General features: G+C 41.0%; 1 protein-coding gene across 1 annotated transcript; it reads right to left on the reverse strand.

Moving 5' to 3' along the window:
- Positions 1-3327: 3327 nt before the first annotated feature.
- Positions 3328-21980, reverse strand: ARSA (arylsulfatase A). The gene is made up of 8 exons (XM_072147629.1): positions 21325-21980; positions 20693-20933; positions 20394-20612; positions 17506-17675; positions 14859-14983; positions 13258-13385; positions 5115-5217; positions 3328-4455 (listed from the first exon to the last, which is right to left on the reverse strand). The coding sequence occupies exons 1-8, from the start codon at positions 21540-21542 to the stop codon at positions 4157-4159; spliced, it is 1503 nt and encodes a 500-aa protein (XP_072003730.1). The 5' UTR covers positions 21543-21980; the 3' UTR covers positions 3328-4156.
- Between the last annotated feature and the right edge of the window lie 1779 nt (positions 21981-23759).

Raw genomic sequence — 23759 nt, forward strand, 5'->3', positions numbered from 1 at the left:
TGCGCTCCTAAATAATATATACCCCTCACAACACAACTGACCACACTCTCCCCACATACAAAACATCCCTTCATTATATAGGGATAAAATCTTGCCCCACATATACAGTCCCCTCCCAGCTTAGTAATATACTGTATCCCATATACAGCCCCTGCAGCTAAGTAATATACTGTACCCGATATACAGCCCCCCCCAGCTTAGTAATATACTGTATCCCATATATATCCCCCCAGCTTAGTGATATAGTGATATATAATATATTTACAGCACCCACCAGTATAAAATGATTCTGGCCCCATATAATATATATAGCATTCCCCCCCCCCAGTATAAAATAATTATAGACCCAAATAATATATATAGCACACCCCCCCCCAGTATAAAATAATTATAGCCCCAAAAAATATCTATAGCATCCCCCCCAGTATAAAATAATTATAGCCCCAAATAATATCTATAGCATCCCCCCCCCAGTATAAAATAATTATAGACCCAAATAATATCTATAGCAGTGATGGCAAACCTTTTAGAGACCGAGTGCCCAAACTTTAACAAAGACCCGCTTATTTATCGCAGAGTGCCAACACAGAAATTTAATTTGTGATTTATACTCCCTTCTCTGTCACAGTTTTCATTGATACAAGCACCCTGAGGCACCGATAAAGCAGAAAATAGTCCCAGGTAGAGCTGTCACTTTAAAATACCTCTTTGCACAGCAAGTCCTGGGCTGTCTGGGACTGCAGGAAGACACCTGGAGTCATCTCTGGTGATGGCCTGAGTGCCCACAGAAAGGGCTCCGAGTGCCACCTCTGGCACCAGTGCCATAGGTTAGCCATAACTGATCTATAGCATCCCCCCCAGTATAAAATAATTATAGCCCCAAATCCCCAAATAAAATATACAGAACCCCCCCCCCCCCCAGTATAAAATAATTATGGCCCCATATAATATATACAGCACCCCCCTAGTATAAAATAAGTATAGCCCCAAATAATATCTATAGCATCCCCCCAGTATAAAACAATCATAGCCCCAAATAATATATATAGCATCCCCCCCCCCCCCCGGTATAAAATAATTACGGTATAGCCCCAAATAATCTAAATATATGTAGCATCCCCCACCCAGTATAAAATAATTATAGCCCCAAATAAAATACATAGCATTCCATCACCCCCCCAGTATAAAATAATTATATAATAATTATATAATGATATATATAGCGCTCCCCCCCAGTATTAATTATTAGCCACATTTAATTAATTAAAATACATGAAAAATAATAAAATAATACTCACCTGCAGGCAGCTGCTCCCTCGGCTCGCGGGTCCCGTCTTCACGCGGCTCCGCACAGTGACACAGGCGGCGTGACGTCATGACGCCTGTATCACTGCTTAGAACGGAGCGACACAGCTGCCTGAAAGGCGCTACGTCGCTCCGCATATAAATCGCGCCTGTGTCTTAAAGAGACAGGCACAATTTAATTAGCTGGTGGGCGATTCGGGCGTTAATGGACACCCAAATCGCCCACTTTAGAGCTGCAAATTTTGCCGCCCTTTACAGGGACCCGCATTCTGCTGCCTGAAGCGAGATTTTCATCTCGCCTCATGGCAGATGCGGCCCTGGCTGGGACTACCTATCTACTGGGAGGCATGTGGTGGGTGTCAGGATATGGAGTAGTGAACCCCATGGACCATCGCGGACGATGATGTAAGCAGACTCCTGGGACTAGAATCTAAGTGGCACCCGGTCTTCACCAGAGCCCCCCGCAAAGCGGGATGGTCTTGCTGCAGTGTGGTACCACCAGGTCGTTCCACAGGCGCGACTTGTCCACGGTGGCAGCCAAGGTCGAGGTACAGGATCACTAGCCAGTCTCGTGGTCAGGAACAGGCAGGCGGTCAAGGCAGGCGTCAATGATGCAAGGACGGAGCAAGAGGTCAGAGCTGGCAGCGAAGGACCAGAATCAGGAACAGGTCCGGGGTCACAACGGGAGGTCAACAGTTGGGAAGAATGCACTGTGGAAAGCTTTCTTATAGGTATGAAGCACCAAGATCCAGCAGGGTATGCTGGGAGCCGCCGGTTTTTCTAGGAACCCGGAAGTGGGTAGCGCCAATCAGCGGCACACTGGCCCTTTGAATCTGCGAGTGTCAGCGCGTGCGTTTGCCAGCCGGGACAGGAGCAGGAACATGGAGAGGTGAGTGAGCTCAGAAAGGGGCACCGCCACGCAGACGGGCATGCGTGTGCCTGTGATCCGAGACGTAGATCGCAGGGCACCCGTGACACTGAGACTACCCATCTACTGGGGGGCATGTGCATATTGTACGGCTCTTACAGAATAACATTTTAAAATATGTGGTGTTCATGGCTCTCTCAGGAAAAAAGGTTCCTGACCCCTGCTCTACAAGGTCCAAGGGCAGAGTCGTCATACTGCTCAACTTCAAGGAACCACACAAGAAGCACCAGCTACCAGAATAGCACTAAATACCACCCAAGAAATTTTGATTACCGCAGTGAAGCACCTATCGTTCCTGCATCCTCTCCAGCTCCTGTCATCACTTAACTTTTGGTCCTGACGTTGACGTTGGTTACCAATAGCACCAGGATGAAGAGCAGCAGTAGAGGACCTGGGAGCGGCAAGGACTCGTTAGTTGTACTCACCCCTACCCGGACTCTGGCAACAATGCGTGCTTCTATTAGTTATAAAAGCACTCTGCCTGGCAGTAGGGTGTGGACCAAAGCTTCGGGCACTGAGGGGTGCAGAAGGTGCACCCCTCATCTAAAGCATGCAGATTTTACTGCATTAGCACAACAGGTTTCTTTAAAAGGGATTTTCCCATAAACATCATTAATATCATAGATTGTAAACTCTTGAGAACAGGATCATCTCTTCAATTCCTTGATGTGATGAAAAAAAAATCAGAGAGTACATGTACAGTAAAGTGCTGTCAAATATATTTCTTTATTAAGAAAAATGCTATCACTGCTGTGGGATTTACATACCACTGATATCAGGCTTTCTTGAATTCCCTTCTTGTCAGCCAGCCATGAAAAGCATAGAAGAGTAGTTCTCACTGTTGTGATCCCAATCCATCACAGAGGCATTTTGCAGGCACACAGTGAGGGAATGGGGCAAAAATAAATATAAAAAAAAAAATTTACAGCTTCATATAGGGAAATGTTCAGTATCATGTTGTCTACATTTAAAAGTTTTCCAAAAGTCAAAAAACGAATTTTTGCGTATAGTTGTGGATATTGGTTACCATCATATAAAAATAGATACATGTAACATAATCTGGTTATTTACAAACATTTTGATGAAAAAGAAACTCCATAAAAGATGTAGTTTTTATTTTCAAAGGTTACATTGATCAGAAACAGTTGCAATTTATTGTTATTTAAAAGGATCCCTGTACAATTGTCACAAATTTCTTGATCTCAAGATTCCTGAGGATATTATGCAAAATGGCTTTTGGCTCATTTGTCCAGGAAACAGTGTTAAACAAAAAAAAGTCTTTATTATCATTGTACTAATAATTGAGACACATTATTGACGAAGGAAAGTTTACAAGTCTTTTAGCCAACATTTATGGAGAGTCTGTTATTTGATTGATAAGTATTATTAGGACTCTTCCTAGGGCTCCAGGATGAAATAAGTGTTGAGGGGTCCTGACAGAAAAAATAACTATGCCCTAACTGAATTCTGAGCGATTGCATACTACCCTTTGTTTATTTCTTTTGTTGGACACAGTAAAGTGTCATACACCCAAGGGTCCCATCTAAGGTAGGTTCGATTATTAAATTTTGTATTTAGAGGTCACACAAGAGAAAGCACAAAAATGACAGGCAGATGTAGAAGCCTATGGACTACTCTCAGAGGTGTTTGGACACATAATTACACCACATGTAGACATTACCCTATACTTAAGTACTCATCATCCCCATTTCTATGCATCTACACCTGGTTTTGGCTAAACTAAATGCACTAAGCCTGCATTTGTATAAGACAAACCAAAAAAGGAGAAAAATAACTATTTGTATCCATACCCGTGATTTCTTCAAAATGCAAGCTTTTCAAGTCATCTGGATTTTAAAATCTGGATCTTAGGCACATTTAGAAAAAAAAAAGCACGGAAATTAGCACTGATTTACTGCAGAATTAACAGCGGCAACAGCTTGGCTTAGGAGTGCATTCTGGGTTACAGCATGGTCTCAATGAAGGATCCTTGCCTTTGTTAATCTCACTTTCTGCGTAAGTCATACTTTTTAGAAATCTTTCCCGCTCATTCTGGATTTCTTTTACAATTGGTTCTAGCTCTTTTGGGATAACTGGCTTCAGCAAGTTGTAGTTCTCTGCAGGATCGGTGTCAAGGTCAAACAGCAAAGGTGGGTTATGTTCAGTCAGCAGAGCAGTGATGTGGCAGGCTGGATCTGGAGTGGTCTCACTGTGAAAAGCTCCTTTAGGGATGGGTAAAAGCATGGTAAGGGTTAATGTCATCCTTCAAAGAATCAGGCATTGGTAAGCAAGCAAATAGTAGAGGACAAATGGACAAGAGCAGCATTACAGGATCAGGTTTCACACCATTTATGTACTTTAAATTGGTTACCATAGAGAACCCCTATGGTCTACATAGGAGATGACTAGACTCTGAATAAGCATAAAAAGTTATGTTGAAGTGTAATGCAGGGGTCCAGCCTCTCCTTACAGGGCGGGTGTGACAGTAGTAAGAGAAACATAGCAGACCTATTTAACTGTTTACACTAGCATGAAAGTAATACCCTATTCAGATAATGTTTTGTCACTCCAATCAATACTATGGGAGTGGTAGGTAATTGCAGAGCACAACGCTGACTACTGCTCCCATAATACAGAATGGAGCAGAAGGATGCATGCTCCACCTTCATTCAACAGCATCCTTTATATAGGGGATACCATTCATATTTGGTACAAGCCCTTTTAGAACAAACCACTTTTCACTTGGAACAAGTGATCAAATGCATATGCAATAATATAAATAATTTAGCTTACATAATACATAAACGATAAAATAAGTTATGCAAGTAACTTATCTTTACAGCTTTCAATAAGTGTCTTGTGTATCGAAATCAATAATTACCTTGAGTATAGAAATGAGCCTTGTATTTTCCCATCCGCAGGGCGTGGATCCCCCTGGTTGGATCAATAGATGGAGGATAATAGTAAAAAGTGCTCCTTGGACTCTGAAGAACATGTAATAAACACATCATTAGGGTTAGTCTTAATAATCATAATAATTAATATAATTCTTTTATTTATATAGCACACACAGATTACGCAGCGCTGCACAAGGCATGTCAAATCGTTCCCTGTCCCCAATGGGGCTCACTATCTAAACAACCTAACAGTATGTTTTGGAGTGTGGGAGGAAACCAGAGTACCCGGAGGAAACCCATGCAAACACGGAGAGAACATACAAACTCTTTGCAGATGTTGACCTGGGTGGGATAAGAACCCAGGACTCCAGTGCTGCAAGGCAGAGGTGCTACTCACTCAGCCACCATGCCACCCCCCCAAAAAATGGCTTTTTATAATTAAACAAAGACAGGAGGAGGGATTAGTGTTCACACCTGATAAATTAAGGTCTAGCAACTCACTTTTGAGCTCGCTCAGTTTTGGCTTGTGATTCCAAGTGGCTTGTGAGATTAAGTGGAGTTGAAAAAAGCGGAGTTTGAAAAAGAGAAGTCCACAGAACTGTAAGTAACCTACATATCTCTTGATTTATATACTTATCACTGTTTTGTTACTAGGATATGGCTAGCAAGATTGGTGGTATGCTCCAGTGCAGACTGTCGCATGTATACACTGCTGGAACAAGAGTTCCAGGGTGAATACCGCTGTGACAGATGTGCCCATATTTTTCTACTGGAAGCTCGTGTTAGAGATCTGGAGGAAGATATTGCACGGCTGCGAGCAATTGACAATCTTGAGAGGAGTATGCTGCTCACTGAGCAAGCAATAAGCGGGGTAGAAGTGGAGGGTGGAGAGGAAAGCCAGCAGGGCCAGGTGGGTAGCTGGGTTACTGTAAATAGAGGGGGTAGGAAGGGGTCAAAGAAAAGGAAGGCCAACTCTGACTCTGAACATCCAAGCAAAATTGCAAAATTGTGCAATGATGTAAGGACGTCAGTGTCAGAAATGGCAGCCCTAGCAGATCCTGCTCTCCCTCACAGCCGGGGGAGCAGACCAGCTAGTAGTAGGGTGGATGGGAGTGCAGGTAAGCCAAGACAGCTAGTGGTTGTAGGGGACTCTAAAATCAGGAAGACGGATAGAATAATTTGTCGCCAAGACCGCCTCAACCGAATGGTTTGCTGTCTCCCTGGTGCCAGGGTTCGGCATGTGGAGGAAAGGGTGGATAAATTACTGGGAGGGGCTGGGGATGACCCAGCTGTCGTGGTCCATGTTGGTACCAATGACAGAATAGGTGGTAGGTGGAGGAGCCTGAAGAATAATTTTAAAGAACTAGGTTCAAAGCTTAAGAAAAGGACCTCCAAGGTAGTATTCTCCGGAATTCTACCTGTGCCATGCGCTACACAGAGCAGACAGCGGGAGCTCAGGGAGTTAAATGCATGGCTCAGATCCTGGTGTAGAGCAGAGGGATTTGGGTTCCTAGAGCACTGGGCTGACTTTTCACTGGGGTACAAGCTGTTTTCTGCAGATAACTTGCACCTAAGTGGAAGGGGGGCTGCTGTGCTGGGGGAGAAGATCCTAGCAGGGGTGGCGGAGTATTTAAACTAGGATCGGGGGAGGAGGAAAAGGAAGACACTAAAGAGGTAGACAGGTCAGAGAGGGGGCAGGTTATGTTGGTGGGTGGTGAGGTGGTGTATGGGGGCCTAAGGCAGTGGATAAGGAGATCCACAAGTTACAGAACGGTGGTGAGGATATATGTACCAGTAAATTTACTTTAAATCAGACAAATAACTGTGGAAAATTAAAATTGTATGTTCACAAATGCCAGAAGTATCACAGGCAAAATGGGTGAGCTTGAGGCTCTGATATTAGAGGAACAGTTAGATGTTGTTGGTGTAACAGAGACATGGCTCGATGCATCGCATGCTTGGGGTGTTAATATTCAAGGTTTTACACTCTTTCAGAAAGACAGGGCAAATAGGAGGGGAGGTGATGTATGTCTGTATGTCAGAAGAGACTTAAAAGCGATTGTGAATGAGTCAGTGGTCTCAGAAGAGTGAGGAGGCTGAAACTTTGTGGGTTGAAATTCAAAGCCAAGAGAGCTTTGAGAAAATTATTTTTGGTGTAATTTATAGACCCCCTAACATCTCTGAGGAAATAGAGGGTCACCTATATAAACAGATGAAGCTGGCTGCACAGGGGGGGACCGTTGTGATAATGGGAGACTTTAACTTTCCAAATATTCACTGGGGTCAGGGCTCTTCTTCATCTGTGAAGGGGAGACATTTTATCAACTTTCTGCAGGATAATTTTATGTTGCAGCTTGTAGAAGATCCCACAAGAGGTGATGCATTGTTGGACCTTGTGATTTCTAACAATGAGGAGATTATCCAAAATGTCAGTGTCCGGGCACCCTTGGGAACAGCGATCATAATATAATTATGTTCCTCTTAAACTTTAAAAAACAGAAACAGGTGGGAAAATTGAAAACTTTGAATTTTAAGCGGGCTAATTTCCAGAAATTCAGGGCTGCACTACAGGATATAGACTGGCATCAGATTCTGTCAAATAATGTTAAATCGGAGAAATTCAAATCTATCCTGGGTTTTTATACTTCTAAATTTATTCCAATAGGTAACAAGTATAGACGGGCTAGATTACACCCTGTGTGGCTTACAGCTACAGTTAAAAGGGCAGTTAAAGAGAAAAAGAGGGCATTTAAAAAATATAAATCTGACGGGTCACCTGAGGCTTTCAATACTTACAAAAAAACTTACCAAAATCTGTAAAAAAGAAATCAAATCAGCCAAAATACAAAATGAAAGACAGGTGGCTAAAGATAGTAAAACAAATCCCAAGAAATTTTTTAAGTATATCAATGCAAAAAAAAAATGGGTCGGAACAGGTTGGACCCCTTTATTCCGAAAATGGGGCATCGGTGACTGGAGACCAAGAGAAGGCGGAGATACTTAATAGGTTTTTTTAGCTCCATTTATACGATAGAAGAAAGAACTTTGACGTGGGTGGTGCCAGTGCGGGTCATGCATCCTGTAATATACTAGACTGGCTGAATGTAGACACGATCCAATCTAAGCTCAATAAAATCAATGTGTACAAAGCTCCTGGACCAGATGGGTTACACCCCAGAGTTCTTAAAGAACTCAGTTCTGTTATTGCTGTACCGCTGTCTAACATCTTCAGGGATTCTGTAATGTCTGGTACGGTGCCAAGTGACTGGCGCAAGGCAAATGTGGTGCCAATATATAAAAAGGGCTCTACAACTTCGCCAGGCAATTACAGGCCTTTAAGCTTAACTTCCATTGTGGGGAAAATACTGGAAGGGTTAGTAAAAGACTATATACTGGAGTATGTGACATCAAATAGTATAATAAGTGACAGCCAGCATGGGTTTACTAAGAATAGAAGTTGTCAAACTAACCTTATCTGCTTCTATGAAGAGGTGAGCAGGTGCCTGGATGGAGGAGCAGCTGTGGATATTGTGTTCTTGGACTTTGCAAAGGCATTTGACACTGTCCCTCATAGACGCCTGATGGGTAACATTAGGGCTATTGGTTTGGCAGAAATCATTTGCAATTGGATTGCAAACTGGCTAAAGGATCGTATCCAGAGAGTTGTGGTCAATGATTCCTACTCGGAATGGTCACCAGGTTATGAGTGGAGTACCCCAGGGTTCTGTGCTTGGCCCACTACTATTTAATATATTTATTAATGATATAGAGGTAGGAATTAATAGCACTGTGTCTATTTTTGCAGATGACACCAAACTGCGTAAAGTAATACAGTTTATGGAGGATGTTCATAGGCTGCAGGGTGACTTGGACAAACTGAGTGTTTGGTCATCCACTTGGCAAATGAGGTTTAATGCGGATAAATGTAAGGTTATGCACCTGGGGGCCAATAATCCAAAGGCAAAATATGTACTTGGGGGAGTAAATCTGGGAGAGTCCCTTGTTGAGAAGGACCTGGGGGTACTAGTAGATCATAAATTGAGTAACAGCATGCAATGTCAAGCAGCTGCCTCTAAAGCTAGTAGGATCTTGTCATGTATCAAAAGTGGTATGGACTCTCGTGATAGGGATTTTTAAACCTAAATAACATTGATGGTTATGTTATATAGAATTGTTTCCCCTAAATTCCTTCCTCATCCAATCCCTTCCCTTCCTTGGTTGAACTTGGTGGACAAGTGTCTTTTTTCAACCGTATAAACTATGAAACAGAATAATTCTACTTTTCCATATATTCTTAAAGGTCTGTAATGTAGAGTAACACTGCTACATCTGTTGTAGCACTAGGAGCGGCCTACTAGAGTAAGCAGCTCATAGTGCCGTTTTTTAAGGCGACAGGTCCTCTTTATAGTCTTCTAGGATGAAGAATAAACACTCCATCCTTAAAGGGACATATAGGTTGTGGTATAAGAAGGCATTAAAATAGCTGTAAACAAGTCCCAGTTCATGTAAAAGTTAATGCAGATTTTAGTGAACACAAGCTAAACTATAGTAATACCCCGCGGCCATTACACAGTAGAAAGAGCCACCTTCTTCCTGCTGTGTACACACTTTGGTAGCAGGTCTGGCAACAGTCCCGGACAGTTGAACAGAGCAGAGTGTCAGCCCAACACCATTTAGATACAGAGACTATAATGCATTCTGTGCTAAATAGAAGACACCACTTCTAGTGCCCAGATAAGTACAGACTGACTGACCTAAAAGAAACCACTCTGTCCTCCATTTTCCATGGGCAAACCTGCTTGTATAAACTCTATAAATCCCCATTATGATATAGAGATCCATGTTTTATAGAACAGCTACTAGTGATGTACTGTCGTTTGTTATATACCTATCTAGTGGAAACTGCACTGATTTTTATGAACAACCTGACACACTTGATCTAACATTAGACAAAGGAAACCAGTCAGGAGGACTGCTGTATTACATAGTACATGGTGCAGATGATATTAAATACTGCCGAAAATGAAAAACTTGGTATTGAATGGGTTAAACACTGTATACACATAACCTATGTCACAGGGGAAGAGTCACAGGGGAAGAGTCAGAGGACTGAGCCCTTCTGGCTTGAATATTCCTCTTACAGCAGATGCACCCTAACAAGTGGAACTACGTGGTGGTAGCTGCTGAAGGTACGTCCCCCATAATCTGGCAGTGGGAGCACGGCACCATACATTGCTGTGGAGAGTGGTGGGGGTGAGCAGTGCTCACCTTCTGCTCCTCTGCCAGGCACCGCCGTATGCCCGCCGTGCTACAGTATGGTGGCCACACGTTCGTTTGAATATAGGCTAAGGCTGGGTTCCCACGGTTTTTCAAATCTCAACCTAGGTCATGTTTGCACACTGTATTTGAATTCAATTTACAAACACAATTCAGGTGCAGTGGGGAGGAGTGTACCCTGATCGTACATGCGTTCTTACATTAGGACTCTATAAACTGAGGGCAAAAATGTTTTCTTGTTGGCCATGACGCTTATTCATAGATGTACATATTACCAGTAAGAATAAGGAAATCAATTAAAAGCCTTATGTGGAGTATAATAGAAGACCACATAATCTCCATACTGCTGGCTGTGGGATGATAGCTCAGAATAATTTAAGATATCTTCACTATTCAGAGAACTGTTGCAGAAACAGTAGGCATTCTTACAATCTTAGTCACAGGACAGAAGTCCAACTGAGAGATAATTGTTTATTTGTTGGTATACTATATCAATGCAACTGTAGAAAACTGGAAAAGAACATTAACACAAGGTCACCCACAGAACCAGTAATGATTCAGCAACTATTTAAATTAACTCTACAAGAAAAAAAACACTAATGCTAAAGGAAACCTACCATTTCAAATGGTAGGGTGAGCTGGTGCCGGTGCTTAGTTTCGTTAGTGTTAAAACCGCGGTATCGCGGTTTTAACACTTTTTAAACTTTATAGCAGAAGCCGCTTCGGCGCTTCGAAGCAGTTTATGCTATAAAGTTTAAAAAGTGTTAAAACCGCGATACCGCGGTTTTAACACTAACGAAACTAAGCACCGGCACCAGCTCATCCTGAGCTGGTGCTCGGTGTTTACAGCTTAAACCTACCATTTGAAATGGTAGGTTTCCTCTAAGCAAAATGGTATGGGTTTTAAAACCGAAAACAAGAACTAAAAACACATAAGACAGACAGTGGAGATTTATCAAGCTGCCTAAGAGAAAGAATGTGCTTAGTTGCCTATGGCAACCAATTACAGCTCCCCTTTAAAATATTGATACATGAGCACATGTTGCCATGGGCAACTAAGCACATTCTTACTCTTTTTAGGCAGCTTGATAAATCTTCCTTAATGTGTGTATTAAATTGGAGCTCAAATAATAGAAAAATCCTACACAAGTATCCCAGAAATAGAAGAAACTTTTACAATGCATTAGATTTGCTGTTCAGTTATATTTCCCTAAATGACATTGAAGCACAGCGCTAACAAAACACATAATTAGAACAACAGCTGAAAGATTGCCTATTGTAAATCAAAGTACAAGATGTTCATAGAATGTGCAAGACATTTGTTTATCAAGTCATTTCAGTAGCATGGTTCTCCAGCTCCAAATTCTTTGGTGGGGGGCGGACTTTTAAAGCGCAACTGTAAAGTTATAATGAGTTTACCAAATTATTATATGCAATTCCTCCTTTGAAAACAAACAGAACAATGCCTTCATTGTGCTGCTCACACTTTTCTTTACAAAGTTATAGCGTTTTCTGTTCTGAAAGTGTGTGACAAAAATCTCTCTCACCAGTGAAGTAGGCAGAGACTAATATCTGTCAGTCTACGCCCTCAGGCTGAGGCCAGTTAGCTTGCCCACAGATCTCATGATGCCTTGTGTTCTCTCTCAAAGTAATTAAGCATTAAATCCATTTAGTTTCCCACAAGTAAATCCAATGTAAACTGCACAGTGCATGGCGCCCGGACCGGAGTGACAGCAGCGCTGGATACGGAAGGGCACCGGGAGGTAAGTACATCTCTATTTTTTTTAAGCAGCCCTGTCCCGGCCACTTTTAGCTTTTTTCAAAAACTCGGACAACCCCTTTAATATGTGTAGATACCTTTCTTGTGAATCCTTGCATAATTTGTACATTGTAATCTATGGACATGTGAAAATCTGCATCAAATCAACATCATGATGCAAATTTGATGCAGATTTCTGCTTCAAATTACATTTGATCAGGTGAAAAGAATAAGTTAAAAAAAAAAAATGCATGAATTATAAACATACGTTAATTTACGAAAACGCAATAACAAACCCCCATAAAAACCATGGGGGGAATTTATCATTCAATTAGTCTTTGATTTGGTTGTCTATGTTCAATTCCATTTTTGTTTTATCTGAATTTATCATGCAAGTCTGCTTTTGTATTTGTTTTTTTTGTTGGTCTCATAATTATGAGGTGGGGGGGGATGTTTGTTGCAATAAGTTTTTTCTTTTTTTTTGCCGCACATGTCCCTTGATGTCTTCATAAATTTGGTAGAAAAACAGACAAAATACCCAATGATAAATTCTCCTAAGTGAGTATTTCATGTGGATTCACATGTAGATTTTACAGACCACACTCTGGCACATTTACTAAGGGTCCGAATGCCGCATTTTCATCGGGTTTTCACGATTTTTTTCCGTTTTGCCCTGAATTGCCCTGGGTTTTTGGCGCACACAATCTGATTGTGCCGCATTGGCGCCAGCTTGCATGCAACACAAATGGGGGGGGGGGGCGTGGCCGTCGGACAACCCGACTGATTCGAACAAACCGCAGAATTAAAAAAAAGCAAATTGTGCCGCAAGATCAGCATGCACATGCACCGGGAAGAAGAAGGTGAACTCTGGCGGACCTCAGCGGGGGAAGCGACAGATGCAGGAAATTGGACGCACAATCTTAGTGAATCGCGGCAGACCCAAATCCTAGTCGGACAACACACGGCGAGGATCGGGACGGGTAAGTAAATATGCTCCAATGTGTACAGATACCAAGGCTGCCAAGGCTTAGATATTGAATTAATCATATAGTCTTCCCTTTACAGCTATATACAGGTTTCACATTACTTACCTTTTTGCCTTCAAGAAGAAGTGTACTTAGATCATATCCATCCAAAGTGACACTGGGAAAAGGGGCACCTGCTAAAGATGCTACCGTAGGTAAAATGTCCAGAGTGCTGGCCAGCTCAGAGGTCACACCTAGGAGTTATTAGAAACAAGAAAACATACAAGGATTAGAAATTGATTTCAAAAAGAACACTACAATAAAAATGTAATATTGCTTTACCATGTCGTAGTTAGTATAAAATAGTTTAAGCCTTTTGGTGTCAATTATTTCTTATTACTATGGATTTTCCAAATTGCATCATAGGGATGTTGCCAACTCCATGATTCCAAGACCAGTAATAGGTCAGCTAAATATTTATAACCTCTTACTTAGATGTCAGAAGTTGGCAACACAACTAAGCCTCTTGCACAGGGGGAAAGCTACCCATTACAAACAAAGAATCAAGTTTCTTGAGTTATATAAAGCTGTAGTAAATTGACTTCATAATTGTATTAAAGCCCCCTATTTGTATCCTTCAGAGGTCCTGTGATGCCGTTTGGGTATTTCCAGATTAGGACCAAAAAAAACCTAGAAGGAAAATTTAAGACAATACATTTTGAAAGTGGATCGATGATCAAAACTTTAAGCCGAAGTATACAGCAGATGGAACTTTCCAAGGCTCTGGAATGAGCTACAAGCGAGCCCTTTCAAGAGATGCCCCAGAAAGTCACGGACTTGAATTCACTATGCGAAAAGCTAGCTGACTACACTACTCTTTGGCATTGCCACTAGAAAGTTTTTCTCTACTCTACTGGATAATTGCATGAGAAACACAAGTAGAAGGAAAATGAACAGATCTTTATACCACAAGCCATGATTTTTCCAAGGATTCTAAATGCTGATCCAGGGGACTGCAGAGGGAGTGAACAACCAGGCAACTGAGACACTGGCAGATCCGGGTTAGGAGAGTAATCCATATTCTTCTTTCCTGAATTAGGCCCAATTCACATACCATTAGATCTTCAAGCCAAAATCAGGAGTGGTTTGACATACACCTTTCCAGTGACTAAACAAAGGTAAAATATAATGTAAAGACTTACACCTGTGTGTTCCACCACTTCTGGTTCTGGCTAAAAAGAAAGGAAATAACTGAATACGTAACGTAGAGGAGAACTGAGCCACAGACTGGCCAAATGGCTAACACAAATCACCCCCTACAATGACCGCCTACAGTGCTTGGCGTTTAGATGTAATGTAAATATTCTGTTTTTCTGATTACGTGCAGATTTTCTGTACAGCATTTCTTTGCAGATAATGTGAATCATAATGCTGCAGCAGTGTAGTGTATGGGATTTATGAAATTCCCACACAAATTAGCAAAAAAAGAAATCTGCTTTCTGCGTCAGAATTATGATCCTTATTCCTGGGGTGAAATTTAACCTTTACAATGCAATGCAAAAGTTGTGCCGCACTTCCTGCCACATCAAAACTGCATCATAAAATGAATCAGAAACCAAACCATTTTGATTGATTTCTGATGCTGGTGCAATAGCCACAGCCATCCCACAATGTATGCAGATATCTCTACAATTCTTTATTTATTTTCAAGCATAAGTTGCAGTTACCTGGTTTTATCTTTCCTTCCCAGTATATTATAGCAGGTTCTCGCAAGCCTCCCTCATAAGTGGTGCTTTTGCCACATTTCAAGAGCCCAGAGCTACCACCTCTTTCCTTACGCATGGTCTCTGGCCTGATAATGAGGAAAAAAAAAAAAAATCAAATATATATGATCACATGACAAAGAACTTTGATAACATGAAAATGAAATGCAAGAAGCTTGTACTCTTTCTGTTTTTATCCTTTTGATTAATCTGCCCCAGAGTTTTCTGTTCAAGGGCATATTTTCTTTTTTCCTCTCATTACGCTATCCATAATTTTTAGGGATACCACTTAATTTTCTATGTACTTTTTCAAAGGTCATCTTTTTTCAACAGATCCTTGTCCTAATTTTTCACATTTGCAGATCATAGATGACAGTAGAGGTCTATTGGTCAAAAAAAAAAATTGACGATGCGGAGGAACCAATCTTTTATCTTAAATTTAACTACCGTATAAACTCGTGTATAAGCCGAGTTTTTCAGCACAAAAAAAATGTGCTGAAAACCGTCTCCTCGGCTTATACACAAGTCATACAGTTTTTAAATCTTTAAAAAAAATAAAAAAAATAATAAACTTATATACTCACCCTCCGGTGGCCCCGACCTGCAGCGCTGCTCCCCCGATGTCGTGCACGAAGTTAGTGAAGAAAGAAGACGGGCGCCGAAGCCAGAAGAGGACTCGCGCGGACATCGGGGGAGCAGCGCTGCAGGTCGGGGCCACCGGAGGGTGAGTATATAAGTTTATTATTTTCTTTTAATGCTGGGCTGGCTGTATACTACTGGGGGCAGTGCTGTATACTACTGGGGGCAGTGCTGTATATTACTGGGGGGGGGCTGTGATTAATGCATTTCCCACCCTCGGCTTATACTCAAGTCAATAGGTTTTCCCAGTTTTTGATGGTAAAATTAGGGGTCTCGGCTTATACTCGAGTATATACAGTAACTTTAAACCATCAGATTTTTCTCTTTACCGAGTTATCAATTGAACTATGATATGTCAATAAAAAACAGAAAGAAAAAAAACAGTTTTAAATGGAGGCACAACGGACACCCCTGTGTGTTTTTGCACAAGTGGATGTGTCTGGCAAGAGAATGGGGCTGACCTGGCGTAGTGCAACAGTGGTGGTGAGGGGCTTGGGGGTTTTAAGACTGCTGCACAAAGTGCTAGAATTAATATATTCTCCCATAATCTTGTCTAGATAAATGTGGTACAAGGCATTTACGACATATTTTTGGCGCAAATTAAATGTTTTAAACACTTATCACTAGTTCAAAAAAAATGGGAATAACCTTATAAAAGTACACAAGGCTCCAAAAATGCTCCAAAAATGATGAAAATATGCATGATTGTGTTACATTTCTGGCAGAAACGAAGCCAACACAGACCAGATGCAAAGTAAGAATAAATGGTCAAACTATACACAATTTATCATCCAACACCGGACACTTTGATAAATCGGGTTAGCTTGGTTTCTGTTGGACTAATGCTTACTTTCAGACACTTGATGTGTCAAACTATTTATAATGAACAATTTCATTCAATTATTTTTGCTATATTAAATTGAGTGACTCTAAAAATCCAAATGTCCACCTGAAATTCCTTACTGAATTATCTGTTTATTAAAAAGTTCTTGTCCAATAACAAAAAAAAAAAAAAACCTTAGGGTGCATTACTTGTTTTTCTATTTTAAGTATATTTACCCACTAAAATGGCTCTATTTTGCACCATACTTGTCTAATGCCAAATTTGCTTAGATAAATGTGATCCTTCTCGGCGGCTTGTTTTTGAGACTTCTTCATATATTTGCAAATGTGATTTGCTAAAAGTCATGGAGAAGATGCACAGATTTTTGCCTGCATTTTTTTTTACATTGAAGTTTATGGGAGAGTGAAAAACTGAACCAATGTTCAATTTTCATGCAGAATTCCCTCAGGCAAAAAGGATGTGGGGGAAAAAAAAAAAAAAAAAAAAAGGGAAAAACGCACGCGGAAAATCTATATAAAAACCGCACGTATTGGACACAGATTTTGTGCATGACAATCCACAATGTGTGCAGCCAAACAAACAGGCAGTTTTTAAACTAGATTTTAAAACCAAAAAAAGAAGATTGAAGTTGATTCAGCACATGTGTCTGTTTGTGGTTTATTTTTTGGTTATCAACGCCTCCTCTGTGAAAGAGCTTTTTTGAGACATTTTAAGTTGCATAAATAAGGAAAAACCATCTCTATTGCTAAGTTAAATAAGGCATAACTGTGCTGCTTACTTTTGAAAAGTCTCGAAAAAAAAAGACGCAAATACGGCACAAACAAATACTTTAGCCAAAAAAAGTTGAACACCACAACAAAAAGTCTCAAAAAAAGGTGATAAATCTGCCCCCTAGTGTTCTGGCAACTAAGATGCATAAAACCAAAAAGACTTATAATGTCTGGCTGAGGCAAAGCTCACATCTGCTTTGTGATGTCAGTTATTCTTATGTTTTTCTCAGTATTTCTCTTCAGCTGACAAATGAATTATAACATAAATTGATGTCCATGAGTGTTTAACATTGACTGAATATTAACATCTAAACAATGGTCGCGAAAATTACCATTTCCTACAAATACATGAAATTACCCATTGTCAGACGTAAAGATGATTAGTGTGTTGTTCTGAATTCCCATATTCCACACGGTCTTTATCAGCTCCCCTACTGTTCCATCTAATTCCAGAAGAGAATCTCCGTATTTACCCCTCAAAGAATGCCCTGTATACTGAGCACTTGCAAACTGAGGGTAATGAGTATGCTGAGAAAAAGCAAAAAAACAAACATGAATAGAAAATAGATTCTGTATATGCATGAATATTTCACAACAACTGAAAATGTAGCACAAATGTGTCAAGAGTTAGATCTTGCATTATAGTAAAATAAAAATGTACTTCATATATTGGCCTACATAAGTGAACTAAGAAAAGATTGAACACAGGGATTGAATTGGATACGCTTAAACGGAACACCTCACCAGCACTTTCAATAACAGCACCCTCACATTGAGAAAAGTCTAAGTTTCTGTTTTTAGCATCTCCATTTAAATTAGAAAAATGACAGTTAAAAAAAAAAAGGCGTTAGGCTGAGGGTCAGATGATGCCTTCCTATGCTCCATAGTATCTTGAACTCTAGTTCTTTTATTTACAAGATAAGAATCTCAGCTTTCCATGTGCTATAGAACCAGGAGTACATATTTGGGAACAGGATCTTTAGCAGCAGCTTGTATTCCCAACTACGTATATTTACATCGACAACAGTAGGGGTCCCCAACCACCAGGGTTCTGACCAAACAGTTAGGGGAGAACAAAACAAAAATAAAATTTGATACTTACCTTTCCCTGTTCCCCTGTGTGTGACAGTCTGTAAATGGGCAAGTTGCTCTGAAGAAACGATGTAATAATGTCATCCTATGGCACCTACCAGTTTCATCGCCGAATGCACAGCCAGAGAAAAGAGAAGCGGACTGCTGAGGGGTAATGGGGATTATAAACGGGTCATTATGGAAAAGAGCATTAAGAGGTGGTAGTAGATATTGTGGGCACACAAGGGGTTGCAGTACATGCAGGGAATTAAATGTACCTTATTTATTTTTACTAAAACACAGAGAACTGTAATTTATAAGATAAGTTTGATATCTTTAAAAAAAGGACACCAAAAGAATAGTTTCAGATGCTCTAGAGCAGTGATTTTCAACCTTTTTTGAGCCGCGGCACACTTTTTATACTTAGAAAATCCTGGGGCACACCACTAACCAAAATGACACTAAAACAGTCATATTATACATATAGTTAATAATATAGATTCTAAATTTATTTTACTCACTCATTGTGAAACCTGGGCCTGTTTCGATAAACACAAAAGGGATATCCTGGCAGGAATGGTGGAAAGACACAGACGAAGCTCTTCCTCAACAGTTCTCAGTTTCTCCCTGTTTTTAGTATATGGTGCTGATTATTATGTGGCTCATATACTGCAAAATAAAGGGGTACAATGAGAAGTATTATGGCCATGAGGCCAGAGTACAAGTGCCAGCTCATATACTCAGCATATGAGCTGGTACTTGTAGTACTCCAGCCTCATGACTATAGTATTTCGCATTTTACATTTCTCATTGTTATATGCAGTATACTGCTGGAGTACTAAAAGTACCAGCTCATAAGCTGAGTATTCTGCCAACAGTTCATATACTCAGGCAAAAGCTCATATAGTCAGCATTATTGGTGGGCATTACCTTGGCGGTGGCCAAATGCGAGAGTCTCTCCGCTCTCAGGATGATGCGCCGGCCTCGGTGACGTCATTTTGTCGCACGAGGTTCAAAGCTTGCGCATGTGTTATTGTACACGTCTCCTACATTGTAAGAAGCCGTGACTGCACATCGATGCGCATTGCCGGGAAACAAAACACAAGGGACACCATAGTTTGGGGAAATTTCCCCGCGGCACACCCGACCATGTGTCGCGGCACACTAGTGTGCCACGGCACACAGGTTGAAAATCACTGCTCTAGAGACCAAGATAGTGCCATCTATTTTTCCGACACATATTTTGCCGCATTTTGTGGTGCAAAAACAGAGCAGCTAAAAGCAAGTCTAGGGAGTTCTAAACCATTTAGTCCATGTATCAATGCATTAATCACTTGTGCCACAAACTTACATCCCACTGAAAAAATAGCAAGGTTCTAGCACCACCCTACTGCAAAGTTTATAAATGCCCCACGCTGTGTATGCCTTAGACCAATTTTACATCACCATTAAAGATTTCTTTTATTTTCTCCCATTATGGAGGAGAATTATGGAAAGAAAATACTAATGGTAAACGGAAATAAGTTACAATTTACTTGTATGCACAGAAGGGTTACATAAATCATGCTACTGTTACTTAGAATGAACAAAATAACTGCACACTAAACAAAAGGGATTCTGTTTTTCATAAGTATTTGCTTTCTGTTATTTCCCTACATAATAAAAATTCTTTATTTATATAGCGCACACAGATTACGCAGCGCAGAGCTTGCCAAATCACTCCCTGTCCCCAAGGGGCTCACAATGTAATCAACCTACCAGTGTGTTTTGGAGTGTGGGAGGAAACTGGAGGACCATGAGGAAACCCACGCAAACATACAGACAGAACATACAAACTCTTTGCAGATGTTGACACTAGGACTTGAACCCAGGTCCTGAGCGCTGCAAGGCTGTAATGCTAACCAGTAAGCCACCGTGTTGCCCTTACATAATGCAAAAGAAAACGCAAAACAGCAAACTAGTTCTTAGTCAACAATATAATGGTGGATGTGGGCATCCCAACTAACCCACTGACATCAGATGCTACACTTTGATGTGCTGGGGAACCTGCCAAAAGGATCTCTGGCAGCTTCATACTGAAAGCTTGGCTTAGCTTATCCTTTACATAGGTGATATCATATCTTCATGGAAAAATCTCTAGGCTAAAGATCATTTTTTATTATCTTGAACACTTACATGAGATGCATAGTACAGAAAGAATGGCTTTTTGTCCGTCACCGCTTTCTGAATAAATTCTTTGCTGAATTGCTGGTACTGAGGAACTAGTCCAGTAAAGTTCACTGGTTGTTGCAAGATCTTTTCATCATGAAACACTGGAAGGAGGGTCTCCCCCACGTCACAAGTCCCATAGCACTTGGTGTCTGGAGGGAAACATATCAAATTCTTACAAGGACCCTGTAGAAACATAAGACATATGTATAAATATACAAAAATACAGCAAAATGATTTTCAATATTCCTCTAAAATAACTTTACCTGATCATGTGAATATGGAACTCCTAAGAAGTGCTGAAATCCTTGTCGTGTTGGTAGGAAGGTCCCATTGGGTCCCAGTCCCAGATGCCATTTGCCTGCCATAGCGGTGACATATCCTCGAGATTGTAGGACCTCTGCAATGGTAACCTCACTGAGAGGAAGCCCACCCACTGAGCTGGGGTAAAACACTCCAGGGTACACCCCAGAGCGAGTCTGAAAACGACCTGTCAGGAGACTGGCTCTGAAGTGAGAAAACAGAAACAGCAAAAACATAAGACTGTACAGGAAGAATAGAAACCTTTTAGTATATCAAACATCACAGATCAATATTATAGGGACATTATGGACTAGCAAAGAGAACTACAGTACAGTAAGTGAACTTCACATCCAGACTGACTATCTAGACAAAATAGCACAGCACAAACACAGTTCTTAACAGAATCTGCAACAAAGGCTACAAATGTGAACAAGGCTATAAAGAGTTTGATACAATTCAAGTAAATAGGTAAAAATCACCAAAAAAGTGGTCCAAAAGAAGGATCATGGGTACCATACAACTTTATCATGGGCCCAAATACCCCCACCCCTCAAGGAAATTCATAAAAACCACAAATTAAAAACTAATATATTACCTAGAAGGCGAGCACACTGCGCCGGTGGTGTAAAAATCGGTGAATCTTAGTCCTCTGGCTGCCATTAGATCAAGATTAGGAGTACGGGAGGTTGGGTGACCGTAGCACCCCAGGTCACCATAGCCAAGATCATCAGCAAAGATCAAGATGATGTTTGGGGGATCAGCTGCAGCATAATACACCAGACACCCAAATATGAAGATGATGCAGGGAGTCATGCTGGACTAAGCAGCCTGGGGTCCTCCTCCTCAGTCACTGACAATGTAGGCTCCCTATATGCTGGAACAATGACCTGTCAGCCTGGGGGAGAGGAGACAGCACACAGCTGTGATAACACACAGAGCCGCAGTAACAACCAGGAAGAAGAGATACGGAGCTACAAATCTCACACTACATGCATGAGGAAGCCTGCAGGCAATCCTGCCACAGCTAGGCGGCAGCGCTACAACAGGACACACAGCAAGCACTGCTTCTATATAGTCCCGCACACAGTAGGGACAATGTCAGCTGCCAGCAGTGCATGCTGGGAAGTGTAGTCTTTTGTGCTGTCTGCTCCGCCCATGAGGCAATGTGCTGCTGGTGCAGTGTCTGCTTCCTCCTGCCGTGGCCGTGTGCTGATGTTAGTGCAGTGTGTGCTGCAGCTGTGACTGTCACCCTCAGGGAGCAGTCATTGAAGAGAAGAGGCTGATCAATACGTGCAATTATCCGGGCGGCGGGAAAATGTGGAGCACTGGCTGCGGAGCCGCTCTGCATCCAGCCCCAGCACTGAGGTGCAGACTGCTACCTAGGAACCAGCAGCAGACACGGCTGCTATATACAAAAGCTGCCATACAGGGGAACTCCTACATAATATAACATACAGGGGAACTTCTACATAGTATAACATACAGGGGAACTACTACATAGTATAACATACAATGGAACTACTACATAGTATAACATACAGGGGAACTCCTACATAATATAACATACAGGGAAACTACTACATAGTATAACATACAGGGGAACTACTACATAGTATAACATACAGGGGAACTACTACATAGTATAACATACAGGGGAACTCCTACATAATATAACATACAGGGGAACTCCTACAGAGTATAACATACAGGGGAACTCCTACATAATATAACATACAGGGGAACTACTACATAGTATAACATACAGCGGAACTACTACATAATATAACATACAGGGGAACTACTACATAGTACAACATACAGGGGAACTACTACATAGTATAACATACAGGGGAACTACTACATAATATAACATACAGGGGGACTACTACATAGTATAACATACAGGGGAACTACTACATAGTATAACATACAGGGGAACTACTACATAGTATAACATACAGGGGAACTCCTACATAATATAACATACAGGGGAACTACTACATAGTATAACATACAGCTGAACTACTACATAGTATAACATACAGCGGAACTACTACATAGTATAACATACAGGGGAACTCCTACATAATATAACATACAGGGGGACTACTACATAGTATAACATACAGGGGAACTACTACATAGTATAACATACAGGGGAACTACTACATAGTATAACATACAGGGGAACTACTACATAGTACAACATACAGGGGAACTACTGCATAGTATAACATACAGGGGAAATAATACATAGTATAACATACAGGGGAACTCCTACATAGTATAACATACAGGGGAACTCCTACATAGTATAACATACAGGGGAACTCCTACATAACATAACATACAGGGGAACTCCTACATAGTATAACATACAGTGGAACTACTACACAGTATAACATACAGGGGAACTCCTACATAGTATAACATACAGGGGAACTACTACATACTATAACATACAGGGGAACTACTACATAGTATAACATACAGGGGAACTACTACATAGTATAACATACAGGGGAACTACTACATAGTATAACATACAGGGGAACTACTACTACATAGTATAACATACAGGGGAACTACTACATAGTATAATATACAGGGGAACTACTACATAGTATAACATACAGGGAAACTCCTACATAGTATAACATACAGGGGAACTACCACTACATAGTATAACATACAGGAGCACTACTACTACATAGTATAACATACAGGGGAACTACCACTACATAGTATAGCATAAAGGGGAACTACTACATAGTATAACATACAGGGGAACTACTACATGGTATAACATACAGGGGAACTCCTACATAGTATAACATACAGGGGAACTACTACTACATAGTATAGCATACAGGGGAACTACTACATAGTATAACATACAGGGGAACTACTACATAGTATAAAATATAGGGGAACTCCTACATAGTATACCATACAGGGGAACTACTACATAGTATAACATACAGTGGAACTACTACATACTATAACATACAGGGGAACTACTACATAGTA

Source organism: Engystomops pustulosus, chromosome 4 (genome assembly GCF_040894005.1).
Source record: "Engystomops pustulosus chromosome 4, aEngPut4.maternal, whole genome shotgun sequence".
Lineage (NCBI taxonomy): Eukaryota > Metazoa > Chordata > Amphibia > Anura > Leptodactylidae > Engystomops > Engystomops pustulosus.